General features: G+C 45.2%; 1 protein-coding gene across 1 annotated transcript in view; it reads left to right on the top strand.

The window, feature by feature from the left end:
- Positions 1-12,708: 12,708 nt before the first annotated feature.
- The window catches only part of LOC113805123 (thyrotropin-releasing hormone receptor), an 11,000-nt gene continuing 8,384 nt past the window's right edge, over positions 12,709-15,324 (top strand). Inside the window, exon 1 of the mRNA XM_070142120.1 lies at positions 12,709-13,906. Coding sequence (XP_069998221.1) covers positions 13,022-13,906 — 885 coding nt within the window. The 5' untranslated portion in view covers positions 12,709-13,021. The remainder of the gene's footprint in view (positions 13,907-15,324) is intronic.

Below are 15,324 nucleotides of genomic sequence, written 5' to 3'. Positions count from 1 at the left end.
TGCTGTCAGCATATGCCGACGCCCGGCATTTGGGCATTAGCCTGCTGTCAGCATATGCCGACGCCCGGCATTTGGGCATTAGCCTGCTGTCAGCATATGCCGACGCCCGGCATTTGGGCATTAGCCTGCTGTCAGCATATGCCGACGCCCGGCATTTGGGCATTAGCCTGCTGTCAGCATATGCCGACGCCAGGCATTTGGGCATTAGCCTGCTGTCAGCATATGCCGACGCCCGGCATTTGGGCATTAGCCTGCTGTCAGCATATGCCGACGCCCGGCATTTGGGCATTAGCCTGCTGTCAGCATATGCCGACGCCCGGCATTTGGGCATTAGCCTGCTGTCAGCATATGCCGACGCCCGGCATTTGGGCATTAGCCTGCTGTCAGCATATGCCGACGTCCAGCATTTGGGCATTAGCCTGCTGTCAGCATATGCCGACGCCCGGCATTTGGGCATTAGCCTGCTGTCAGCATATGCCGACGCCCGGCATTTGGGCATTAGCCTGCTGTCAGCATATGCCGACGCCCGGCATTTGGGCATTAGCCTGCTGTCAGCATATGCCGACGCCCGGCATTTGGGCATTAGCCTGCTGTCAGCATATGCCGACGCCCGGCATTTGGGCATTAGCCTGCTGTCAGCATATGCCGACGTCCAGCATTTGGGCATTAGCCTGCTGTCAGCATATGCCGACGCCCGGCATTTGGGCATTAGCCTGCTGTCAGCATATGCCGACGCCCGGCATTTGGGCATTAGCCTGCTGTCAGCATATGCCGACGCCCGGCATTTGGGCATTAGCCTGCTGTCAGCATATGCCGACGCCCGGCATTTGGGCATTAGCCTGCTGTCAGCATATGCCGACGCCAGGCATTTGGGCATTAGCCTGCTGTCAGCATATGCCGACGCCCGGCATTTGGGCATTAGCCTGCTGTCAGCATATGCCGACGCCCGGCATTTGGGCATTAGCCTGCTGTCAGCATATGCCGACGCCCGGCATTTGGGCATTAGCCTGCTGTCAGCATATGCCGACGCCCGGCATTTGGGCATTAGCCTGCTGTCAGCATATGCCGACGTCCAGCATTTGGGCATTAGCCTGCTGTCAGCATATGCCGACGTCCGGCATTTGGGCATTAGCCTGCTGTCAGCATATGCCGACGCCCGGCACTTGGGCATTACCCTGCTGTCAGAATATGCCGATGCCCGGCATCTGGGCATTACCCTGCTGTCAGCATATGCCGACGCCCGGCATTTGGGCATTAGCCTGCTGTCAGCATATGCCGACGCCCGGCATTTGGGCATTAGCCTGCTGTCAGCATATGCCGACGCCCGGCATTTGGGCATTAGCCTGCTGCCAGCATATGCCGACGCCCGGCAATTGGGCATTACCCTGCTGTCAGCATATGCCGACGCCCGGCATTTGGGCATTAGCCTGCTGTCAGCATATGCCGACGCCTGGCATAACGGTTAAACTATTCGGGAGTTAGGGAACCTGGCAAATGATATCGCAGGTTATTTTTGTACTTGTAAACATATATACGTATACATACACACCCAAACGTCTACATATGCACTGGTGTTCTCGATGCTGCGAGCATCGAGAACACCATCAACACATAAACTTCAACATCTTTCGAGTGTCATGGAGAACTCTGCATGTCTGCATGGCATGACGTGCAGTGCGTGCCCCCTTCTCATTCATGGGTACGCTTTTGCATGATTTGTTTGGGGTTGAGGACGAAGGTGGCGAGAGGCTGTCACGTGACCTTAATACTGATGCCCATGAAGCGCCACACCTCCAGGAAAAGCAAGCCACTATTATACCTAGTTTACTTGGTCACTAAGTGTCGCATCAGGTGGAAAACAGAATTGCAAGTCAATAGACTCTGTTGGCCTCATTAACAGTCACCTTAGAGCGCTGACAAGGAAACCGATCTCTTATTCGGTTTTACTGACAACGCAGAAGGAGGAAAAGCCTGTCCGGTGTTATGTCGGACGGGTGATCACGAGTGTTAAGAGACAATATCGTACAACATTCGTGACGCCGACCTGCCAGAGATCTTTGAAGTATGACGTGTAAACAGATGTGGCGACATCCTCGTGTTCAGTATTCTTATGTGGAAACGCACGATACAACTGTATACATTATTCACACCACGCACACCATACCTGTCCCTGCCAATGGGCATTTCTTCCTTTTCAACACACTACCACACTTTGCAGTACCAGTACGAAGCACAGGTACCGTCACTGAGTACCAACAGGGGCAGCACGAAGGATGCGAGCGCACCAATAGTGAGTTAATTTGTCAGTCAATTAACTTGAGGTTTGTGAAGCCTGACGACGAATGCTTATTACATACCGTCAGTAGAGATGCTGATAGAGTACGTAAAATATCTTTTTACAGCATTTCAATAGTGAGTATCTCTCAACCATTTTCTTTTCCATTTCTTACCTAATTCAGAGAAGGTGGTCTTGTCCATTCTAACTCATAACTTACTTTACACTAACTTGTAGAAGTAGGGCATCTTTTCACATTATGAATGGCACAGGTGTTTTGACCATTCCGGATGGAAGTTCACAGTATAGTAAATTATAGGTTATAGTTTTTTAGTGGCCGAGTGGGGAAAGGCGCCAAGTTCGAACCCGCGATCGCGGAAGAGGAAAATACGTAATATTAAAAAATTCTGAGTAAATTAATTATGACGATGTGATGGCGGAGTAGTTAGAGCATTGGACACGAGTGTGCCGGCCACCTGAGTTCGACTGTTCGAATCCCGACTGGGAACATTGTTTATTTAGGCAAGGAACTTTACTTCACTTGTCTAGTACTCTGTGTGTGTGTGTGTGTGTGTGTGTGTGTGTGTGTGTCCTGTGCCCCCCCCATACCCTTTGTGTCCCTACCCCACCTCTCCCACACAGGGACAGGGCACACAGACAGCATCACTGCGGAGGCGAATGGCGTTAGGGACACCATGGGTATAGGGGGCACAGGGCACACAGACAGCATCACTGTCTATGGTGGGTAGGGCAGTTGTTGGTGAAAGATTAGGATCGGCGAAAAAAAAATCACCACCACCACTCATTATTATCAATATTATTATCCTTTTTATTATCATTACTGTGGGATAGACATCATTAATCTCATTAATTCATTCATTGTCATTGCTATCACTGTTATTATTTTTTTTCATTATCACTACTATTGATCATATTATCATCATTTTCATTATTATTGCCGTTATGAGAGTATATTGCACCGCAGCCCAGGGGGAGCCTTACGCAATTTGGAATTATATAATTGTTCCCCCTGAATGACCTAGACCCCCTGAGAGTGGTAGCGGGCAAAAGAGGGGTTCTAGAATACGTGAGTAGTATGGTACCGTTTCAGCGGGCTTTCCCCGTATAATACAAGATGAACTTAATATACAAAACTAAATAGAAAAAGCTAACTAAAAATAAACTGGTCTTATTACTATGAATCAATTAAAGTCCTATATATATAATATTTAATTCACGTTATCCATTACCCCATTCTTATAATCATTACATAAATTAAGTTCATCCAGCTCTTAAATATTAAAAGAAAATCTGTCAAGACAAGTAACTTAATCTTCCCTGTAGTATCTGGCGGGCTCCGTTGTTCACAGAAGCCGGTTACATTTTCAGTCATCCAAAGTGGAGATGGAGAGAAACACAGACATTCTTTGGACCAAGTGCGGAGACCGACTGTTTATTTGGCGGGAAACTAGGGAACACGCATGCCGTGACGTCACGGTCGTACATCTTTAGAATTTCCAAAATGTAAAAGAATACTTATAAAACTTTATAACACAGCAGAGTAACATTTGTTTGAATCATTAAAATGGAAAGTGAGTTAAATGATTACTCGAACAAATAAAACAACGAAAGAAAATAGACATACATGGGTATGACTAAAGGTAAGCTTACTCTTAAAAAGCGCAATGAAAATAAAAAGAGTACGTAAAAAAAAGAAAGAAAAAAAGAAAAAAAAAAAAAAAAAAAAAAAAAAAAAAAAAAAATATATATATATATATATATGTGTATATATATGTATATATATATATATATATATATATATATATATATATATATGTGTGTGTATATATATAATGGATAGAAAATACAAAATAAAAGCATCACAGTATCACATCTAATACTAATGTGTATGTGTGGATGTATGCGTATTCGTATATGTATATGTGCATATGTAGACGTTTGGGTGTGGATGTATATGTATATAGGTTTATAAGTAACTACAGAACTAACCTGCGATATCATTTGCCAGGTTCCCTAACTCCTCCCGAATAGTTTAACCGATATGCCAGGCGTCGGCATATGCTGACAGCAGGCTAATGCCCAAATGCCGGGCGTCGGCATATGCTGACAGCAGGCTAATGCCCAAATGCCGGGCGTCGGCATATGCTGACAGCAGGCTAATGCCCAAATGCCGGGCGTCGGCATATGCTGACAGCAGGCTAATGCCCAAATGCCGGGCGTCGGCATATGCTGACAGCAGGCTAATGCCCAAATGCCGGGCGTCGGCATGTGCTGACAGCAGGGTAATGCCCAAATGCCCGGCGTCGGCATATGCTGACAGCAGGCTAATGCCCAAATGCCGGGCGTCGGCATATGCTGACAGCAGGCTAATGCCCAAATGCCGGGCGTCGGCATATGCTGACAGCAGGGTAATGCCCAAATGCCGGGCGTCGGCATGTGCTGACAGCAGGCTAATGCCCAAATGCCGGGCGTCGGCATATGCTGACAGCAGGCTAATGCCCAAATGCCTGGCGTCGGCATATGCTGACAGCAGGCTAATGCCCAAATGCCGGGCGTCGGCATATGCTGACAGCAGGCTAATGCCCAAATGCCGGGCGTCGGCATATGCTGACAGCAGGCTAATGCCCAAATGCCGGGCGTCGGCATATGCTGACAGCAGGCTAATGCCCAAATGCCGGGCCTCGGCATATGCCGACGGGGTTCTCGATGCTCGCAGCACGGTGCTATCTCTCCCCTAAAGTCACTCACCAATGTAAGAACTCATGTAAGGGAAGGGAGGAACTCGGGGTCGGGGGTCGGGGTCGCTCGGTGTCTTGCTATGAACATCGAGAACAGCGTCGCCATAAGCCGCGCCCGGCATTTGGTCCGTTAACTGGCCGCGGCCATATGCCGACATCCGCTACAGTGGGTTAAAGTTATTCAAAGTAGACTAGGAAGGCGGTAAGGAAAGGTAGGCAATGACATTGCATTTTTGTTGGTAATTACATTTATGTATATGTGTGTGCGTGTAGAGACATTATCAGCCTTGCATGTCTGTCTCTTCGGCAGCAGACGTGTCATCTTGAATTTCCTTACAAGTGATAACCATCCTGAGTAATTCTCTGGAGGATCTCGGGGAACTCTTCCGAAGAGCACCTGAACGTGGAAGGTTGTCTGTGATTCCCTGTGGTTCTTACCACTTCTGAATGACGGACTAAATGCTGCCGAAAGGTATTTTCGTATGCCGACGGCCAGTTAACGGACCAAGTGCCGGGCGTCGGCTTATGGCGACGCTGTTCTCGATGTTCATAGCAAGGCACCGAGCGACCCGACCCCCGACCCCGAGTTCCTCCCTTCCCTTACATGAGTTCTTACATTGGTGAGTGACTTTAGGGGAGAGATAGCACCGTGCTGCGAGCATCGAGAACCCCGTCGGCATATGCCGAGGCCCGGCATTTGGGCATTAGCCTGCTGTCAGCATATGCCGACGCCCGGCATTTGGGCATTAGCCTGCTGTCAGCATATGCCGACGCCCGGCATTTGGGCATTACCCTGCTGTCAGCATATGCCGACGCCGGGCATAACGGTTAAACTATTCGGGAGTTAGGGAACCTGGCAAATGATATCGCAGGTTAGTTTTGTACTTACTTGTAAATATATATACATATACATACACACCCAAACGTCTACATATGTACTGGTGTTCTCGATGCTGCGAGCAACGAGAACACCATCAACACATAAACTTCAACATCTTTCGAGTGTCATGGAGAACTCTAATGTCTGCATGGCATGACGTGCAGTGCGTGCCCCCTTCTCATTCATGGGTACGCTTTTGCATGATTTGTTTGGGGTTGGGGACGAAGGCGGCGAGAGGCTGTCACGTGACCTTAATACTGATGCCCATGAAGCGCCACACCTCCAGGAAAAGCAAGCCACTATTATACCTAGTTTACTTAGTCATTAAGTGTCGCATCAGATGGAAAACAGAACTGCAAATCAATAGACTCTGTTGGCCTCATTAACAGTCACCTTAGAGCGCTGACAAGGAAATCGATCTCTTATTCGGTTTTACTGACAACGCGGAGGGAGGAAAAGCCTCTCGGGTGTTATGTCGGACGGGTGATCACGAGTGTTAGGAGACAATACCGTACAACATTCGTGACGCCGACCTGCCAGAGATCTTTGAAGTACGACGTGTAAACAGATGAGGCGACATCCTCGTGTTCAGTATTCTTATGTGTAAACGCACGATACAACTGTATACATTATTCACACCACGCACACCATACCTGTCCCTGCCAATGGGCATTTCTTCCTTTTCAACACATTACCACACTTTGCAGTACCAGTACGAAGCACAGGTAGTGTCACTGAGTACCAACAGGGGCAGCACGAAGGATGCGAGCGCACCAATAGTGAGTTCCTTTGTCAGTCAATTAACTTGAGGTTTGTGAAGCCTGACGACGAATTCTTATTACATTTCGTCATTAGAGATGCTGATAGAGTACGTAAAATGTCTTATTACACCATTTCAATAGTGAGGATCTCAAATATTTTTTTTTTCCATTTCGTACCTAATTCAGAGAAGGTGGTATAATCCATTCTAACTCATAACTTACTTTACACTAACTTGTGGAAGTAGGGCATCTTTTCACATTATGAATGGCACAGGTGTTTTGACCATTCCGGGTGGAAGTTCACAGTATAGTAAATTATAGGTTATAGTTTTTTAGTGGCCGAGTGGGTAAAGGCGCCAAGTTCGAACCCGCGATCGCGGAAGAGGAAAATATGTAATATTAAAAAATTCTGAGAAAAATAAATTATGTCGATGTGATGGCGGAGTGGTTCGAGCATTGGACTCGGGTGTGTCGGCCACCTGAGTTCGACTGTTCGAATCCCGACTGGGAACATTGTTTCCTTAGGCAAAGAACTTTACTTCAATTGCCTAGTACTAGTACTTTGTGTGTGTGTGTGTGTCTATGTACCCTGTGCCCCCCATACCCTTTGTGTCCCTACCCCACCTCTCCCACACAGGGACAGGACACATAGACAGCATCACTGCGGAGGTGAATGGCGTTAGGGACACCATGGGTATAGGGGGCACAGGGCACACAGACAGCATCACTGTCTATGGTGGGTAGGGTAGTTGTTGGTGAAGGATTAGGATCGGCGAAAAAAAAATCACCACCACCACTCATTATCATCATTATTATCAATATTATTATCCTTTTTATTATCATCACTGTGGCATAGACACCATTCTCATTAATTCATTCATTACCAGTGTTATCACTGTTATTATTTTTTTTTATCATTATCACTACTATTGATGATTATCATTATTGTTATCATTTTCATTATTATTAGTTGTGAGAGTATGCTGCACCGTAGCCCAGGGGGAGCCTTACGCAATTTGGAATTATACAATTGTTCCCCCTGAATGACCTAGAACCCCATGAGAATGGTAGCGGGCAAAAGAGGGGTTCTAGAATACGTGAGTAGTATGGTACCCTTTCAGCGGGCTTTCCCCGTATAATAAAAAAATGAACTTAATATACAAAACTAAATGGAACAAGCAAAGTAAAAATAAACTGTCCTTATTATGTTATAAAAATTATCAAGAATCAATTAAAGGCCTATATATATAATAACATTTAATTCACGTTATCCATTACCCTATTCTTATAATCATTATATAAATCAAGTTCATCCAGCTCCTGATTATTAAAAGAAAATCTGTAAAGACAAGTAACTTAATCTTCCCTATAGTATCTGGCGGCTCCGTTGTTCGCTGAAGCCGGTTACAAATTCAGTCATCCGAAGTGGAGATGGAGAGAAACACAAACATTCTTTGTACCAAGTGCGGAGACCGACTGTTTATTTGGCGGGAAACAAGGGTATACGCATGCCGTGACGTCACGGTCGTACATCTTTAGAATTTCCAAAATGTAAAAGAATACTTATAAAACTTTATAATACAGCAGAGTAAAACTTGTTTGAATCATTAAAATGGAAATTGAGTTAAATGATTACTTGAACAAATAAAACAACGAAAGAAAATAGGAGAACAAAATCAAAGAAAATCAGACATACATGGGTATGACTAAAGGAAACCTTACTCTTAAAAAGCGCAATGAAAATAAAAAGAGTACGTAATAAGAAAAAAAAAATATATATATATACATATATATATATATATATATATATATATATATATATATATATATATATATATATATATATATATATAAATACAAGAGAAAGGACACGCGGGAGGTAAGTAGCCTCAGAGAGCGGGAGTGAGAGAGGGTTGCGGGATGCTCGCCGTTACGGGGATGTGGAGGCAGCGGTGTCGAGCGCAACTCACACCGTTGACATCATTATGATTATGATTAGTGATATAAATATTATCTTTATCGTTATAGTTATCATGATGATTATTATCATTAATATTGTTGTTGTTGTTGTTATCATCGTTATTATCATTATTATCATTATTATTATTATTACAGTTATTATTGTTATCATTTTTGTTATCATTATTACTTTTATTATTATCTTTATCATTATTATAGCAATTATTATTATTATCATTATCATTATTATTACTATTACTACTATTGTTATTATTATTACTATTATTATTATTATTATCATTATTATTATCATTGATATCATTTTTATTATTATTGTTACTATCATTTATTATTATCATTATTATTATTATTATCATTATTGTTAGTATCATTAGTATTATCTTTATTACTATGATTAATATTTTTACTGCTACGCTTCTCGGCTAATTTGGATAAAGGCGCCTTTTTATTGTTATTATCATTATTATTATTATTATTATTATTATTATTATCATTGTTATTACTATTATTATCATAGTACTGGGGAAGGATAGGAGAGGAGGAAAAAGGGGAAGAAACAATGAATAAAAAATAAAAAAATAACAAAACAGCGAACTAGAAAGGAAAAAAGAAGAAAGGAGGAGGGACGAAGGAAGGAAAAAAGAAGCAACAGAGGAGGAAGACGAGAAAGTTTGAGAGCAGAAGAAGGGCTAGGGAGATGGAAGGCAGGGAGGGAGAGAGAAAAAGGAAGGTAGGGAGGGAAGGAGAGAATAAAGGAGGGAGAGAGAGAAAAATGGAAGGTAGGAAGGGAGGGAGGAAGGGAAGGAAGGCAGGGAGGGAGAGAGAAAAAAAAGGAAGGTAGGGAGGGAAGGAGAGAAGAAAGGAGAGAGAGAGAGAGAGAGAGAGAGAAGGAAGGCAGGGAGGGAGGGAGGAAGGGAAAGAAGACGGAGGGAGAGAGGGATGGAAGGCAGGGAGGGAGAGAGAGAAAAAAGGAAGGTAGGGAGGGAGGGAGAGAGAAAAGGAAGGCAGGAAGAGAGGGAGAGAAGAAAGGAGGGAGAGAGAGAGAAAAGGAAGGCAGGAAGGGAGGGATGAATTGAAGGAAGGTAAGGAGGGAGAGAGGGAAGGAAGGCAAGGAGGGAGGGAGAGAAAAAAGGAAGGCAGGAAGAGAGGCAGAGAAGAAAGGGGGGAAGGAGAGAGAGAAGGAAGGCAGGGAGAGAGGGATGAAGGAAGGAAGGCAGGGAAGGAGATAGGGAAGGAAGAAAAGCAGGGAGGGAGAGAGGGAAGGAAGGCAGGAAGAGAAGCAGAGAAGAAAGGAGGGAGAGAGAGAGAAAAGGAAGGCAGGAAGGGAGGGATGAAGGGAAGGAAGGTAGGGAGGGAGAGAGGGAAGGAAGGCAAGGAGGGAGGGAGAGAGAAAAAGGAAGGAAGGAAGAGAGGCAGAGAAGAAAGGAGGGAGAGGAGGAGGAAGGCAGGGAGAGAGGGAGGGGGAGAGAGAAGGAAGGCAGGGAGAGAGGGAGGGGGAGAAAGAGGGCAGTGAGGGAAGAAGAAAGAGAAGGGAGACGGAGTTGCAATAAGAGCAAGAGATGGTTTAATGTGCGCAGTACGATACAGTGTATCCGTGTATATGTCAAAACCATGATGGAGATCTGTAGGAATGCATATTTTCTCTTTGTGTTTGCATGTGCGTTTATTTCTTTGTGTGTGTGTGTGTGTGTGTGTGTGTGTGTGTGTGTGTGTGTGTGTGTGTGTGTGTGTGTGTGTGTGTGTGTGTGTGTGTGTGTGTGTGTGAGAGAGAGAGAGAGAGAGAGAGCGTGTGTGGGTGTCTCAGCGTCTGTATGTGTGTGTGTGCGATTGCATACATGTCTGTCTTCGTGCACATGTATCTGTAACTTTCCTTCTTTGTGTATGTATACGTGCTGGTGTATGTGTGCGCTTGCATATGTGTGTATTCGTGCACATGTGTGTATGTTGCGAATATGTGTGTGCATTTCCATTCCAACATTTGCCAAATATTTTCTTATCACGTAACACGAAATTTCCAGACTCATCAAAAAGGAAGAGAGAAAATAGAAGAGAAAGAGAGAGAGAAAAAGAATAACGAAGATTTTGTTTTCCCATTGTGAAATTTATGGAGGAAGAGGCAGAGGGAGAGAGAGAAAAGGAGAGGAAATGGAGAAAAAGGAAAGACTGATAGATGGATTAATAAAATCTGACGGACAAAGAGTTCAAGATAAAGAGTGTTAACAAAAGAGAGGGAGCCGGATAGAACGAAAGGGAAAGACAGAGAGAGAGAGAGAGAGAGAGAGAGAGAGAGAGAGAGAGAGAGAGAGAGAGAGAGAGAGAGAGAGAGAGAGAGAGAGAGAGAGAGAGAGAGAGAGAGAGAGAGAGAGATAGTGAGAGAGAGATAGAGAGAGCGGAGCGAGAGAGAGAGAGAGAGAGAGAGAGAGAGAGAGAGAGAGAGAGAGAGAGAGAGAGAGAGAGAGAGAGAGAGAGAGAGAGAGAGAGAGAGAGAGAGAGAGAGAGAGAGAGAGAGAGAGAGAGAGAGAGAGAGAGAGAGAGAGAGAGAGAGAGAGAGAGAGAGAGAGAGAGAGAGAGAGAGAGAGAGAGAGAGAGAGAGAGAGAGAGAGAGCCGGATAGAACGAAAGGGAGACAGAGAGAAAGATAGAGATAGAGAGAGAGAGAAAAAAAAAGATAGTGAGAGAGAGGAGCTAGAGAGAGAGAGAGAGAAGAAAGAAAAAGAGAAAGAGAGAAAAAAATGAGAAAGAGAGAGGAGGTGGTGAGTTGATGATGATAATCGGATATGATAATAAAATAGTCACGATTATAGGTACCAGTAATTATGATATTCACAATGATAATAAACAAAAGCCCTCAGAGAGCGCATACCTCCGCCAAGGCAATAGGGTCACTGATGCAATAAAAATATTCCCACTTGAAGAATTACATTAACATTAGATGGTTCCAATGTTAACAATAGTAATAAAAGGGGTAATAATGATGATAATGATAATAATAAGGGTAGTGATGATAATGATGATAATAAGGGTAGTGATGATAATGACAATTATGATAATGATGATGATAACAATAATGATAATAATGATAATGATAATAATAAGGGTAATAATAATGATAATAATAAGGGTAGTGATGATTATGATAATTATGATAATGATAATGATAACAATATCAATAATGATGATAATAACAATAATGATAACAATGATGATAATGATAATGATGATACAAAAATAATAATGACATTGATGATGATGATGATGATGATAATGATAATGATAATAATAGTAGTAATAATAATACCGATAATAATAATGATAATGATAATTATTATTATCATCATCATTATTTGTATTATAATGATGATAGTGAAAAGTAATAATGATAATGATAATATCATTAATGTTAATTATAATGATGATAATAATTAATAATGATAAGAATAACAATAATAATGACAATAATCACAATGATGACATTGATAATAATTATAAGCTATATCTAATCAATTTTTTATTAATGTTTACTGGATGAAGAATTTTCATCATACTACACAATGATTCAGTGATACTGATATTGTGTAATATGATACGGCACTTACCCCGGAAATGATGTTATTAATGTAATATTCTTAATGATGTTTGTGTGCTTGTGCGTGTGTGTTTGTGAGGTGTTTGAGAGAGTTAGGGAGGGAGGGAGGGAAGGAGAGAGAGAGAGAGAGAGAGAGAGAGAGAGAGAGAGAGAGAGAGAGAGAGAGAGAGAGAGAGAGAGAGAGAGAGAGAGAGAGAGAGAGAGAGAGAAAGAGACTGTGTCTATTGTTTCAGTGGGTGTGTATGCGTAAGTAACACCAATTCTTGGTGTTATTGCCATCGCTGCATTACGTAGGATACATTTTCAAAAGAATGTTTGCGCAGACCAAGAACAAGAGAGGACAGAAGCAGCGACAGAGGGGGCAGGGGCAGGGACGTATGGGGGAGGCTGGGGGGGGGGGGGCGTGATGGAGTCGCAGGGCCGAGCGCCGTTCCCTCAGTCGCCTCCTTCCCGCCGCTGCATCCACAGGCCGCCGTCCGCCAGCGCTCGCTTCGCGTTCGCTCCGCGCGCTCGATCCCCGTCTGGCGCGTCTTCGTCTCGTCGCCTGGATTGTAGACATTTTTTTGTCGTTCGGAAAAGATGCGTTTATGGGTCAAGGTGCTTGGTTTTGCTTTCGAAGGATGAGTGCAATGCTACATGGAAGCTGACTTGGTGTGAGGAAGCCAAGGGACAGCGTGGAAAGGACTCTCTGGCGGAAATGAATGACTGAGATTTCTGTTCGGTTCGTTGCTCTTTCTCCGGGTTCCCGAAGCGAGAGACTAAGTGTTCGCACGAGTGCGCGATGACTTCCGTGGAGCTGAACTGCAGCTTCCCGCCCAGCGAGCTGGCGTGGGACGCGCCCTACAACCTGACGGCGGAGGCGGAGGCGAGCCTCATGAACTGCTCGTTCCACGAGCGCCTGGGCGGCCTCACGTGCTCGGAGGCGGACGCGCTGTGCCGCTGCGCCAGGGACCTGTACCTGCTGTACTGCTTCCAGGCGCCCGAGTACTACTCACTGCTGTACCGCGTGGTGGGCACGCTGTTCCAGGGCGTGATCCTGGTGATCGGCGTGGTGGGCAACGCCATGGTGGTGGTGGTGGTGGCCCGCAACCGCAACATGGCCACGCCCACCAACTGCTACCTGGTGAGCCTGGCCGTGGCCGACTGCGCCGTGCTGGTGGCCGCCGTGCCGCAGGAGATCGTCAGCTACTTCCTGATCGGCAACCACTGGATCTGGGGGCGCGGCGGCTGCGCCATCATGATCTTCCTGCAGAACCTGGGCATCAACGCCAGCTCGCTCAGCCTGACGGCGTTCACGGTGGAGCGCTACATCGCCATCTGCCACCCGATGAAGGCGCAGACGGTGTGCACGGTGGAGCGCGCCAAGAAGATCACGCTGCTCGTCTGGCTCTTCGCCGTGTGCTACTGCGCGCCCTGGCTCTTCCTGACGCAGGTGGTGCCCCTGCGCTACGCCGTCGACTACCCGACGCAGGAGTGCACCTTCAAGCTGTCGCGCGACCAGTACCTCTACTACTACTTCACGGACATCGTGGTGTTCTACGTGGTGCCGCTGCTGCTGTCCTGCGTCCTGTACTCGCTCATCGCCCGCATCCTGATCGCGTCGCAGCTGCCGAAGGGCCCCTCCGGCGACCGCGTCAGGGGCGCGGCCATCTCGCCCAGGGTGCAGGTACGGCCTGGGCGGCGCCCTTCGCACGGGCACGAGGGGGAGACACGTACAAAGCCTTATACAGTAAATGCCTGCGCTCCTGTGCTCCTGAGCCCCGTTCGGAGGACGCACAAACAAAGCCGTAGTCCCTCTCTACTCCCGCTGACGCTGCTCTCCTCTGCTGTAATTGGACTGATGTTCCGGGAGGCGTAGAACGCTAAAATTTTAATGGGCAGCCACTAATTAAGCTTATTTCGCCTTATTTTTCTATTCCAAATGACGACAACACAATTGGATCTGCATTTGATTCCTTCCTTTGATGTATACTATAAGCTCAGCGTTCACAGACATTTTACACACAGCAAATCGCAAATAGTACATACATATCTGTACGCATGTATACTTTTTACCGAAATTTTACCTTTCGGAATTTTCACATAACATCGACTTTACGATCATAATTAAAACAAATCTCCCAATTTTGAAAAGGTAAATACCCTTTCAATTCTGGATCATTGAGAGCGAAATAACACGGCGATATAACTTTAATTGGATATTCATGAGTTATTGCTGCTGATTATTTCATTTATCAAAATGACGAGCATCAAGTGGGATAATTATGGATCAAACCCGGTGATACTAGCTCGCATATTCTAGGAATTAGCAATGAAATTATAAAACGATGAATCACGAACCGATAAGATGACTTCCTCATTAACGTTAATTATGTGCTCGGTTTAATGTTATGGGTCTGACTCCAACCCCCCCCCCCCTCTCTCTCTCTGTCTGCCTGTCTCTCTCCTTCTCTCTCTCTCTTCTCTGTCTTTCTGTCTGCGTGTTTCTCTCTCTCTGTCTGTCTCTCTTCTCTCTTTCTCTTGTCTGTCTTTCGGTCAGTCTCTCTCCTTCTGTCTTTTTGTCTGCCTGTATCTCTCTCTCTCTCTCCGTGTCTCGCCTCCTCTCCTCCTCTCGTCTGTCTTTTTGTCTGTCTGTTTGTCTCTCTCTGTCTGTCTCTCTTTTGTCTGCCTTTCTGTCTGCCTGTTTTTCTCTCTCTGTCTATCTCTCTCCTCTCTTCCTCTTGTCTGTCTTTCTGTGTGCCTTTCTCTCTCTGTATGTCTCTCTCCTCTCTTTCTCTCGTCTGTCTTTCTGTATGTCTGTTTCTCTGTTTCTCTCTGTCTCTTTTTCTCTGTCTGTTTCCCATTCTTTCTTTGTGCCCTCCCTCTTCTCTCTGTTTGTCTCTTTCTTTCTGTTTGCCTCTCCTCTCTTCCTCACTTTATCTCTCTGTCTCTCTCTTTTCTCTCTGCCTGTTTCTTTCTTTCTGTTTGCCTATCTCTTTCTCTCCTCTCCTCCCTGTCTTCGTATTTCTGTCTTTCTTTGTGTGCCTGCTTCTCTTCCTCTGTGTCTGTTTTTTCTTTCTCTTTCTTCCTGCCTGCCTCTCTCTC

This window comes from Penaeus vannamei, chromosome 29, assembly GCF_042767895.1.
Source record: "Penaeus vannamei isolate JL-2024 chromosome 29, ASM4276789v1, whole genome shotgun sequence".
Lineage (NCBI taxonomy): Eukaryota > Metazoa > Arthropoda > Malacostraca > Decapoda > Penaeidae > Penaeus > Penaeus vannamei.
The sequence above is the reverse complement of the archived record's forward strand: the minus strand, read 5'-3'. Positions and strand labels throughout refer to the sequence as shown.